Below are 13,347 nucleotides of genomic sequence, written 5' to 3'. Positions count from 1 at the left end.
CCTAGGCTAGTTCTCCTGTTCACCTACGTGTAAAGCAACCTTATATGAAATTAACTCAAAGGGACTCGCGAAATCATTCATTTAAAAAGAGCATAACTTTGTGATAATTTTATCATTCCTTAAAGGTTTAGGATGATGAAACGTGTGAACTTTCCTATTACCAAATAACATTGATTGCAAATAATAGGGTCATTATCAAGCTAATCAATTTTAAATCATACCTTATCTTTCTGCTCCAGGTTTGTCAACATTCGTAAAATGAAAGAAACATGCACACAGTGACGATGACGCAAAGGAAAATGCTTCTGTTGGAATAAACTCTGAGGTGGGTTAATACCATCACTGGATAACATAAGAAATTAATTCAGAAGATGTAATCGATTTTCAATCATAAATAATATCTTTTTACGTGAATCAAAAGAAGAAAGCACACATTTTTCTCTTTCTTAATGATTGCAGTTGTTCCGTTCACAATTTCTACAAATACAATCACTCGGATTTTGCCTTCGTTTCAATCCACCACTATTCACCCAACTTAACTCTGAGAATCAAACCTGGACTGACTGCATTTGTAAACACAACAAAGTGGCACCACTTGTACCCGACGACTGCCATTCGCATTTCTGATGGAAATATGGATGGGATTCCTTCAATACAGGAACATTGTTGGACGGTCTGAGGAGGAAATGGGACTGTTTTCGTTTCTATTCAATAGTTTCAATAGGTTTAAACTCCCTTGATGCAGACCATCAGTTAATCTCCACAGTGCCTGTATCATGACTCAGATTAACGGTTTCATCAGGACTAGCTGCACAATCCTGCATTTTTGCTGCATTTCTACAAGTACGCTGTTGATTTACATACATATTGGCTGCTGTGCTTTGTATCCCATACTCCATATGTTTTGAAATGTTATTTTTGTATCACCAACAGTTAGTACTTTTTTTAACAAGTTTTGCTATCTACCCATTTCCAAACAACCGTTTAGCCTTGCTTGCGGTGATCCGTCCTTCCTTTTCCATGAACCCTTAGATGGTGGATGCTTGTCCCCTTGTCCTTATTTCTATTTTAGTTCTTGAGTCGTCATCTTCCTGTAAGAGAAAGAACGCATTCTACTAAAAAAATAAATACCTTATTCCGTGAAAATGCATGGAAGATGGTCAGAATAAAGTTTTAATACCCAATCGTTATAGACTCGTTAGAAAACGTTAAACGACCGTCACAGGTTGATTTGTATGCAATAAGATTCGTGTAGTTAAAATGTTTCACAATAAATGGTTTCGAACAAGTAAATGATGACACGGACACTGCTTCACCTGTAGCTATTTACAAACTCTTTTGGCTTCAGCTGTGGAACCTGGTCAGTGTTGTCGTCTTCACTCTTGCTTGGGCTGTCCTGCTTCTTTGACCACAGGGCTACCAGGTTTCCAACATTTCTGCGTTGAATCTTATCCCCTTTGAGGCTGCAACAAGTTTATCACATGATGTTGCATCACAGATGATAACGTCATGATGTTGTTTGAACACTGGGCACTGAACGGATGTCTGCCAGCTGATATTCAGCTGATGTAAAAAGCTACCCCATGCAAGCCGTATCCTGTGGAGGAGTAGCACGTTCTCTACCCAAGTGTACTGCCTTGACATCGGTAGGCTCGGTGGAAGGTCGATAAGTTATTCCTGACTTTCAGCATCAGATAGAGGTACCGGAAAGCATTGGGACGGGGACAAGATTATTTTTATGAAGGTTGAGGACGACATCTTCATGTTGGTAACAGGCAGGTTCTAACACCATTCTCTTTCCATTGGGTCACTGCTTCTCCAAGAACAATTGTTGTGACGATGAAAGCCAAATATCCCGAGCACAAGATTATCTTAACCGGCGAACAGTACAGAGTTGCAAATTTCTGTTTAAGTTTCCGTAAGCCATCCTAAGTGGATATTGTATGGTTATCCACGATTTAGCAGACGGCTGTGGCGTCGGTGGCTCTTCTCCGTCATCCGAAGTTCTTCTGAAATGAATGAATAAATAAATGATTACCATATAGATTTGTTCTCTTTTACAAATTTTTTCCTTTTGGTATGCAGCATTTACTAATCAAAATTGACAATTTCAGCTTACTTGCTATTTTATCTTTTTTGCTACCTCAATCTTGTACGCCCGAAAGCTCTGTAGAGGAGTTGTAAAACTTGGTCAAAAAGATAAAAGTCAAGGTGTTTTTCGTACCCGTGGGAAGGCATAAAGGACAACATTCTCATGCCATTTCGTATTGGGACGGTTTACCATCGCATGGCTCACTTCCCAAGACGAACACGTAAGGAGGCTGTACAAGAAAGCCTCGACTGGGACACATAGTACAGACGCTACTGTACGACATCCCTGAAAGGTTTTATCACAAGTAAGACTAAATTAAAGATAGGTCTAGATTGCAAACGACTAAATTTATATAAAAATATGTATATACCGTTAGAGTTAAAAAAATATCAAAAGGTCTTTTTCAAAGTATAGCTAGACGCAAAACATTAGCCACATCCATATACGGTTAGCATATTAATGTTTTATTTCTCGTTTTTGTTGGTACCTTAGATGTTTCCCAAATACATGTCACTTTGTCTAAAACGACCATGTTTGTCAGGTTAGTGTGATGTTCACAATAGACAAAATACTGCATGTGATTTATTATTCAAAAATACTACCTTTGTCAAAAAAGCTTGATTGAATAAAGATTTATGAAAGAAGAAAAAACATGGACAAACCTAAAGAAGTTCCCGAGAAAAATATTTTCACTTGAAGTTAATATGCAAAGCAGCATGGAGATTTGTCGGGTTCTATTTACTTCAAGATATCTTCAAAATATTGATGAAACACCAGGTAGACGTTTTGAATTACTAGTGACACGGTTATCAGAACACAGAAGTTTGAACAACTTAAGTTAAGGTACAGGCCGAGACTCATGTGAAGACCAGGTATCATGTCCTGTGAACAGTTAGATGTTATCGTCAGCCTATAATAATTACAGTGTGTCCTGTAGGTAGATGTAGGTACAGGTCCCAGTAAATTATCAAATAAACATATTGTATCTTTGATATTCTTAATGACGTTACATGATCTATTGACATAGTGAACATGGCGGGTGTAATGGCATTGTGGAACATCTTTACCAGCTTCGCGTTGCCTTCCGTAGCGAATGCGATGTTTTGTTGATTCAGTGTGTCGAGTGTGCAATCAGGGATGTGGAGCCGTCTCTCATCGCTGTCTTTTATCTCCTCTTTGGTAATATCACACCATAGACAAGGATAGCATCCTGTGACAAAGGTGTCACAATTACTACATAGTGTAAAAACCGGTGTTATCTGTACATTGCAACAACATTTATTACCTCCCTCTGATCCAACCATCTTTGTCATTTGGTAGATAGATTACTATTCTTGATCATTTGGCTCTTGATGAACAAAGTTTGAGCTTGGCTCGCGGGAGGAAACAGTCCCCCAGGTCTATAACGCGTGCTATGAGTGTATGAGAAGTCAGAGAATATAAAGACACGTCTGTGCTTGATGAATTCTCCTAAACAACTGACTTTATTCAAAGGCAGGTGTTCTCAGAACGCGAACGCTCAACGTCGAGTTCTGAGAACAAACGAAAGCGAACGGCCGTTAATAGAAGCCGTTATCCCTCGTCCGTGCTAGATCTGCCTTATCTTCTGCTGCCATCTCAGTATAGATATAGAAACAAAAAAAAACTCCAGTCAAAAAGGTCGGGAACGCCCTCTGCTGTGCTCTCCCATCTAGTGTTTGAGCCGTCGCCCAGACATCAAACTGCTGGCTCCACAGGTTGAAGTCTTCGCTTCCATCAAAAGATGGGGGCTGTTTGAGACGTAAGTCAGCCATGATTCTGATGATGATAACGTGGGTTACCAGTAGGCAAGAGGATAAACGCTGCCACCAATATGAGAAGTCAGAGAAAATGAAGACACGTCTGTGCTTGATGAATTCTCATTAACAACTGACTTTTTTCAAATGCAGGTGTTCTCAGAACGTGAACGCTCAACGTAAGAGCGTTCCATACATACTATGGATTCCTACAGGTGCACTAGAGCCAGAGGAAAACCCCGTGTCTTGGTGTTTCTATATAGACTCTACCAATATGGCAGGTTTGCTTTTGTATATTGTCTGGCTGGGTCCGCATATTTGATGATATGTCTAGATTTATCAAGGCCAAGAGTACAGTTACAGTATGTAAGTGTGAAGTGCGAACAGCACTGTTCTGCTTGTCAAAGCCAAACAACCTTAGTTTTAATGCTGTCATATATTTTAGAACCTGTGTATCACTGTACATATCGATTAGAAGTAACGAGTCCTCGCTGTCGGACCTGTAGTCCCCCCGCCCCCATGGATGCGCTGTCCAGCACCACGCGCGGACGGTAGCTGGGTCGATCGCCCAAGATGGCATGCAACTCGTCGTAGAAAAGGGATGTCTCCCTTGCACTCCCGATCTTTTTGTTGTTATCTAGGGCCTTTCGATACCTCGCCGTCAGGTTATTTACCTTCCCACGACGGGGTTGTCTTGGTGAAGCCGTTTTTGCCACATTCCTGCTGATCTCCTGGTAGACATTTTTGTTTTTGTACAACCTTCCAAGCTTTTTCTTAGTTTCTGCAGCACCAAAGAGGGAAATCAAGAGCCCTGTCTCTTCTGTAGACCAGTAAGTTGATTCCATGGCCCCGAAACCAAAGCAGAAGGTAGAAAATGCAAACAAATGCCGCGGATGTATGGGAGACCAGAAGTGTATGTCTTCACGCATGACGTAAAAAACTTGAAATGACCTATATTCTCCAACTGACAGTTCTAGAATGTTCTTTAGAATAGGTGTTCGTACCTATCAGGTGGGTATACCCGGGTCGCGGCGCATTCTTCGTTTTCACAGAACGTTCGAAAACCGCTACGTCACGCGCGGGCGCCATGTTGGATGATTACCTGGCAGAATATAGAACAACGGCACTATCAAAGTTACCTGCGGGTCCGAGTGTGCTTTTCTTGTCTCCTCAGCGTGGATCATTAAGTAGTCTAGCCAACGCTAGATATAGCCTAGCCAACGCTAGATATAAGGACAAAGTTTCAACAATAGGTTTTGATCCGTATGTCCACACCATCTTCCAATGTTTTAATTTGGTCACGTTTGGTGTTGCATGAGGTTATTAGGTTAGGAGATCAGTCACACAATAAGCAAATGTTGGTGTAAACTTATATCGGTACAGTACCGGTACTTCATGATTCGGTATTTTGGACCTGTACCTAATCAATTTTTACGGTACAGGACCGGTACACAGTACCGGTAGGCAGCACTGAATCCAACCATATGCATTAGGCCACAGCAAGTAAATTTTAAGGATGACAGCGTGCTCATTAATTTTCGCCTGATTAGTGATTTTGAGAAAAAAAAAAGTATTATCAAATGTGAAATTATATCGTGTTGTAGCTTTGTACCTGTGGAAGTGACACTTGTGGGGTATAGACACGACTGTAGTTTGATAGTTTTAAAAGTCGATGTAAAACTAGCAACAATTTGGTCGCCAACGTTTTTGTCGGGTTTTCTATTTTGCCCCTTTTTGAAATTTGTTTCGCCATGCAGTGTCAAAGACAACGTCAAAAACAAGCCGGAACCGAAGGCTCTGCTTGGGGAGTTAACGTAAGTCAGATACTAGTCTTGAATACATAATGAAAGCCGGCTTGCATGGCTGCGATACCATGTTTTGTCGCTTCAAATCTTTACAATGTTTATGGTGGTTATTTTAAAAATTTAGCCCTCTCGCATATTGAGTCTGCAGAAAATGTCATCCACAAGATTTACTTGCTGCTGTGTTATATGTATGACATAACTTGACCGGTATGTATCGAGCCATCAAAAAGGGACTTACCCTAATATATATTCAATTCCCTTCCACGCCAGTCCATGCTTAATTCCGTCGATCGTACCTGGCATCGAAAATCATCGATATGCGTGCACAGGGAAATATCTCTAAATCTATTTTCCTTCGCCGCCTCAGCGACTTGAATCCGGATGACTTCCGGACGTTTCCCTGACGGTCCTTGGGTGCTCGATTTTGTCGTTCCCATGACGGCGGGATCGGCGCTTAACATTCTTGTGTCGAGTGCCGAGAATGGTGACACGGGGATACATGTGTGGCTCTCGGCCTCTGAGCTCTCGGCCTCTGAGCTCTCGGCCTCTGAGCTCTCGGCCTCTGAGCTCTCGGCCTCTGAGCTCTCGGACTCCGAGCTCTCGGACTCCGAGCTCTCGGACTCCGAGCTCTCGGACTCCGAGCTCTCGGACTCTAGGGAAACAGGTGTCTTGAAGGGTGCTACAAGACGCACACCTACAGAACGATACATACAGGTGGTTAACAATGTACATCTACTGACAAACACTCGACGTTTTGAGAAATTGCGAAGCTGGGTACTAAAACATGCCAAGCGCTAATCTCTTGGCAAATGTTGGGATGGAAGTTTGAACATTTTCTGACTGCCGAACATTTTTCTAACGGTCTTTTATACTCACACGGGATGGGTGCATGTAACGGAAACCAGTCACAGCCCAAGCGAATTAAAGGGGCGAAAGAAAGAATCTCTTCTTTGCCAGGTGGCAGTTGTGAACTCCGAGTAAAAGATTCTGACTGAGGTGTCGAAAGTGACACCACCAGCGTACCTCCTTCTCCAAGAACGTGGACTTTCCTCTTCCTCGATAGCTTCTTTAAGGGGCAGAGGATACATGCGCACCCTAGTTTTGCCATCAAACCCGGCTTAGCTTCCGACTTTGATTCAGTGGTTCCCATGTTTGTTTGTCTTCAACTTGATAGACAAATTCACTTATTCACAGCTAACTTTAGATATCGATACCTTGTTCGACTGTGAACAATCGAGGCTAGGTGCGCTTGCCATAGCAACGGTCAGTGCTAATAATTGTTCGAGAACAAATATTGCGTCTTGGATTATGCTATTCGATCGGAGGGGTGTATGTGTATTTTTTTGCTAGGTAACGTTACACTTCGGCATAGGAATCAAATTATTTTTCAAGGCAATGTTGAATTGGCGGGGGATTGTTTTATTTGCCAATCGCGTCAAAGAATTAGCCTCTACCAGACTCCGCGGGTCGCTGGGAAAGTAGTAGAAATTGGTCAAATATAGTCAATTCTTCGTTTTCACAGAACGCTCGAAAACCGCTACCTCACGCGCGGGCGCCATGTTGGATGATAACCCGGCAGAATATAGAACAACAGCGCTATCCAAGTTACCTGCGGGTCCAAGTGTAGTGTTTTTGTCAGAATCATTAAGTGGTCTTGTCAACGCCAGATATAAGGACAAAGTGGCAACAATAGGTTCTGATCCGTATGCTTAGAAATTGGCATTTCAGAAGTTATTTTAATATATACCCAGTTCACCACAAAACAAGCTAAGGCTCACCGTGATCCACTCAAATGATTTTGTTAAGCCCCGGCCACATACATGTACTTTGCACGATTATCGGCGTGTAAGCTATCGCCGAGCGTCGATTTTCAAAATGTTTCAAACGTCGTACGATCTTAATCTTTTACTTTTGGATATTCTCACTTTTAGCCGCCTTTGTGCTTCTTGAAATGTGGATCTAGATGGATAGGTATTACCAGACTGTGATGTCTTCATTGTAGCCTTACCGTAAAAAAATTAAAAGGTGCCATAACAACATCGGTCTCACAAACAAAGGTTCAAAATCAAGCAAACGTACATGTACTGGGTGATTATCGTCGTACTGAAACCACCAGAACCTTGGTCGAAATGTATTAATATGTTACATCAGCAGTAGAAAATCGTTCAAAGTGAACCCTGCTGTGGGAGCTATAAAAATCGTACGACACTGGCAATATTTTTTACATGTTCAAACTCCTTTTCAGCTGTATTTTCCGTCGCACGACGCTCGGCGAGGGTCTCGCTAAATACCGAAATCAACCAAAAACAACCGAAAACAACTCGGAAAAAACGAAAAGAACCGAAAACGACTCAAAAATAAACGAAAACAAACGAAAACAACCCGAAAACAAACAAATGAACCTCGGACGGTCACGGCCGATTGGCCCTTCTGGTGGCCGACCTTGGTACTGCAGCAGAGCTTCTGATTTTCGTATAGTTGGTCCTGGACATGCCGTAATCTTGACTTTTGGTGACAGATGTAACGTTGAAGTTATGTAGTTAATATAATCTAGGTGTGTCCCTTACAAGCTCACCTTGGAAGTACAGGAGCATTTTTGTTACACCATTTCATATTTGTTACACCATGCTTTGTGTGTTGAAACGTTTAATATTTTAACATCTAGACATTTCCACCTGGCCCACCTGTTATATTTCATCTACTTGCTCCAGCACTTACATGTAGGTGTCTGTAAAATTAATGAAGTCAGTGTAGCTTTCTTGTAGAACTTACTAAAAGAGTCTGTTCACGTACTTGGCGAACACAAAAGCTTTATCTAATAAAATAACAAAAGCATAATTTCCTTCATTAATTTGATCAAGTAAACATAATCTGCATACTGTACACTTAAGTACACTGTATACTAAAATACAAACTCAGAATGCATGGCACACAGGAGCTATATGAATACAAGCACTGCATTTAACAAATGTTTAATACTTAAGAGTGACGTCAAGCCCGACAACGTATCCGGATACGCGAGTCGGATTGCGTTCATACCAGAGTTCATCCGGCAGCTGATCCGGATAGATCCACCTCCAGATGTGGATCAATCGTATCCGGATATATCCAGATCATATCCGCATCAGGACCGTCCATGCTGGGCTTAGCGGATCCGGATCACCCGCTGATCCGGATATGATCCGGATACGCGAAGCCTAGTATGAACGGGGTCTTATCCGGATCAGCTGCGGGGTGAACCCTGGTATGAACGCAATCCCGGTCTCGTATCCAGATACGTTGCCGGGTTTGACGTCACACTTAACTCTTAACACTTGTCAAATGTACTGCTTGTACTTATATAACGTTAGCTTAGGATTGTGCAATGCGCCACGGCACGGGTACATGTATTCCCACCTGACAGGTACGAACACCTGTTCTAAAGAACATTCTAGTCGGCGAGTGAGATTTCTTCCGTCATTACATATTATTTTCCAAAGTAACATAAGAAACAAAATTTCGTGTCCAGCCATCTTTAAAGAAAGACGCGCCGTTCTAAAGAACGTTTCAAACTTTTAGACGTTCTAGAATTGTTACAAAGGACTCCTACCTGGTCTCTACTCTACTATTATACTACTATTACTTTTTTACTTTACCCTACTCTATTAAACTTTACCCTTTGACCTGTCTGACTTAACCAAGTGGCACCTAGCCGGATATATCCGGATCTGTTTTTGGACAGAATTATGCAGATCCAGATTTAACTAACCCTGGTATGAACGCAAAGGGATATATCCGGATCACCCGCTGATCCAGATATATCCTCGTATGAACGTGGTGTTAATCAGAAGATAAGGACCAATTTTAGCCGTTTGTATGGTTTTCCCATTAGTTTTGTTTACATGAAATACTTATGCGTATGCCAGTGAGATTGTATTTTGCATGATTGTATATATATATACGTATGTTTATAAGAACCTAAGCGTGTCTAGGTGATGATGTTTTCCTAACTGTTTTCCTACCTTTGTTGACAGTTTTCGCATTAATTTGATGCCTGCAGTGTTACTGTTACATTAGAAAATGACATCAAAGCCTTAATTGGTATCATATATTTGATTCCTACGTTCTCTGGTAGGCTATGATTTCATGATAAAGGTAATGACAACTGATTTCAGTTTATGTGTTTAGTTCAGCATTTAAGTTGGCGGAAGGGCATGTATGAGTTGTTGGGTCCTGAGCGGATGTCTACAGGAGACACCTAGGGTCAAAGGTAAGGTTTCTGCACTACTTTCGGTTTTTCTGGGAGTTTGAGCTCGGCAAGGGCCTATTTCCCTTCCTTTTTATAAAACAGACCCTTCTGACTTTCAGGTACTAGGTGCAGCAGAATTTTTAAGATTGGAATTTGGGTTAGTAGTTTTAGTGTATTTTAACACGCTTTTCTATGAGAAGCAGTCACAGTAGCATCTGCCCCCCAAAAAAGCAAATTGGTTTTATTGTCTCACATAATGTTTCGATCCAAGTTAAAATCTTAACAATGTTTTAAGTGCTTTCTCATTATTTCATATCTGTGATGTGTACACTAAATGCAATATACCTAACATTGTCATATCAATTGACTGACATATTGTGTGTGCGTTTGTCCACCAACAGATGGACGACCTTACTGATGATGAGGCGGAGGAGGAAGAGGAAAGTGTCTCCATAGATCTTCAAGCAGATTGGAGATCGGACACAGAAAGTGACAATGAGGTTAGAAACTGTTCAGGCTTTGTCATCAGGCATTGTTTTCCTGCCCCATGTATGGTACTATTCATGTGCCCCATTTTTGGTACTATTCATGTGTTGTGTAGTTACAGAACTTCATCTTCATAATTATTGTCATTATTGGTTTTCATTGTTTGTTGATCTCTTTGTCACCTCATGACAACTTTTGCAATAATTAGATGGCAGTTAAGTCCACTCAGAAATATGTCTAGAAACATTACTATGTTGTTGACAGTTTATTGAAATGTCATATATTGTGTTTTTCATGACAGGAACTGTAGGATGGGACACCAATATGCATAGGAAATATTATCTCTCGAAGTTATCACCAGCAAAAGTCTTAATGATGTCTACAAGATTCTGCTACGACGGCCAGATTCTGCACTAACAACTACGTCAGGGGTGGTAGTGTCACCGAAATGAAAACAGATCTGCAGTGGATGTTACTCGAAGAGAGAAGGAAAATGTCCAGACTATGCATGATGTACAAAATGACAAATAAAATGGTGGATGTGCCGACTAAGGAGTATCTAATAACAGCTCAAAAAAGGACAAGAAATAGCCATGCCAAGTATAAGACTTTTCAACCTAGGATTGATGTGTTCAAAAACATTTTTTTCCTAGAACGATCGTGGAGTGGAACCAAGTGCCGTGGAAGCATCCTCATTAGGCAGCTTTAAAAAATGCATACAGTTAGATATTTGAAGGTTAAATGTGACAGGTCATTCGTTCTAATATAACCAGCTGCTGCTGTGCCGCGTGCCCGCGAAGCTGGTGTGTTACGCCGAATGGCGGTTATACCGGCAATATAGATACAGATAGATACACGTAGAGATATGAGGCCCGGGAACGGATCAATGGGTAGAGTGTTCAATTCAGTAACTTTCCTTGGTAAAAAAAATGTCGCACAAGCTAAGATGATATTAGTTGATGCTATTTTAAAGAGGTTAAAAGCTATCAGTTTTTTAAAGAGGGTATCGGTAATTTGAATATGCATTTGTTTATTTATTCAAAATGTTTGACAATATGCAGGGCTCAAAATACACTGATCAACCTGCAGTTGTAGAGGAAGTTGATAGTGCCTTTAAACCTCTAGTGAATGTTACTGGAAAAAATTGACAGTCAAATGTCAACACTTTTTGTCATGTTGGGTAGTCTGTAACTTCATAGTATTGAGCAGAAATGACACCAGTAGATGACCTGACTCAAGTTTAATGCATACTGACAATCCATGTGCATCGGAGTAATACGATGCGTGTTTTTCTTAAAAGTTTTGTTCTCTATTAAGACAACATTATGTAGTGTCCTTGCATAGCAGCCATGTTGTCCTATACATTAATAGAAGTGAACGAATAAATGGATAAAAAAAGCATTTGTGTCTTCACCTTCTGCATTGTTGTTGTGGGGATAAAGGTCTTCATTCATTCATTCATTCATTCATTAAATTCATTACGATGACAACTACGTGCACAGGCCAGAAACTGGCCCCGTGCTTTCCAGCAGTGCAAATTGTCATGTTGAGTAAAAATATTCATTTTTTTACGTTGCCATCCAATTAAATCGACACATTGTTCCGCTAATGACACCCTAAAGAGCTAGGTCAAGTCAAGTCAAAGAGCTTGGTCAAAAGGTTGTGTCAGCTCACTCACTGTTGTGTCAGCTATAAACCCGAATTTTTAATCGGCCTACAACACACCACCCACCCTCCTCACCGTAGCATATTAATTTCAGAAGCCTTTGCGCAACAGAGCGGGGACTATCGTTACTTCGGTGGAAGCTAAAACCAAGGAACAGAAGCACCTCAAGATGGCATTACCGAAATGTGGATGTAAGTCATGGACCTTTAACAAAGCTCAAAAACCGACAAACGAATCTAAGAAACCACCCAGAAACTCACTGATGGATAGAACTAAAACAAGTTAATATCACGATTTCGTACGTTCAATGAGTTTTACAGAGAAGTAGACGTCCCCAGCAAAACAATGGCATCGTCACAAACTTCAAGCCCAATTCAACCATCGAACATAGATTAGTACATCCTAATGACAAAATTAAAAACAGCATTTAGTCGAACGTTGTTTACGGATTAAAGTACATCGTAAGGATAAATATATTGGGGGAACAGGACAACTTCTGAAGGCAAGATACAAGGAATATTACAGAGCCAGTAACAGTCGATTTTCCTCTGCGAAAGATACCATCTCAACAAACATAGCGGACACACTTTCCTTGAATCTACTCACATTTTAGACTGGGACTCGAGATAGCACGAGCGTGGTGTGAAGGGGCTGTGTATGAACGCTTCGATCGACCGTCGCTGAACCGAAAGGGGGGGGGGTTAGGATTATACTGTCTAGCACTTGTGATAATGTGTTACAACGCATTTAATGTAATGTGTGCTTAGTAAATGTCTTTTTTGTATTCTTGTCTTTTCAAGCCGTTATTTCTCTTGTATTTTGGAAAATATATTCCTGATGAGCTTTCCGAACTTTCAAAGCAAACATCTTTCTCCTCATTGACAAAGAGCTGCCGGGCGCTCAAAACGTCTGGTTTTTAAATGTATTTCATCCAGTTGTAAATATTACATTTTATTCCTCCTTTCCTTTAAAAAGAGACATTCTTATTTCTTCTAAACGATTTGGCTCAGCACGGTACCTTATATACAGAATATGCTCTCTTTATCATGATAAGTCATGTCATCCTTTTCACTAGATTACCTCCGACCTACGAACGTACTTGCATATTTTGTCTTGCGTTTATAATGGTGACTCCACGATGTTAAAGTGCTGAGAGTCAGTGTAGTGTGCTGTGACACTTGACAATATATAAAGAAGTCACGTCTTGGCAGTATGATACTGATTGCCATGTAGATTAAAGCAATATTTTGATAACTTGGTTATTAATCACTTATTTTTTATGTGTGCCGTGGTCT

At 40.9% G+C, this 13,347-nt stretch overlaps 1 protein-coding gene across 1 annotated transcript; it reads right to left on the bottom strand.

Annotated features, from left to right (window-relative positions):
* Positions 1-1,312: 1,312 nt before the first annotated feature.
* Positions 1,313-6,822, bottom strand: LOC136420331 (osteocalcin 2-like). Its single transcript, XM_066407179.1, has 3 exons — positions 6,696-6,822; positions 6,078-6,366; positions 1,313-1,463 (listed from the first exon to the last, which is right to left on the bottom strand). Exons 1-3 carry the CDS (start codon positions 6,820-6,822, stop codon positions 1,313-1,315), a joined length of 567 nt encoding a protein of 188 aa, XP_066263276.1.
* Between the last annotated feature and the right edge of the window lie 6,525 nt (positions 6,823-13,347).

This window comes from Branchiostoma lanceolatum, chromosome 15, assembly GCF_035083965.1.
Source record: "Branchiostoma lanceolatum isolate klBraLanc5 chromosome 15, klBraLanc5.hap2, whole genome shotgun sequence".
In the NCBI taxonomy this organism is placed as follows: Eukaryota; Metazoa; Chordata; class Leptocardii; order Amphioxiformes; family Branchiostomatidae; genus Branchiostoma; species Branchiostoma lanceolatum.
The sequence above is the reverse complement of the archived record's forward strand: the minus strand, read 5'-3'. Positions and strand labels throughout refer to the sequence as shown.

Excerpts from the sequence above, each read along its gene's own strand:
- LOC136420331 (XM_066407179.1), bottom strand. The coding sequence starts at position 6,822 with ATGGGAACCACTGAATCAAAGTCGGAAGCTAAGCCGGGTTTGATGGCA. Across the intron at positions 6,367-6,695 it reads CCACGTTCTTGGAGAAGGAG|GTGTGCGTCTTGTAGCACCC; the intron begins GTACGCTGGTGG and ends ATCGTTCTGTAG. Across the intron at positions 1,464-6,077 it reads AAATCGAGCACCCAAGGACC|CCTCAAAGGGGATAAGATTC; the intron begins GTCAGGGAAACG and ends AACTTGTTGCAG.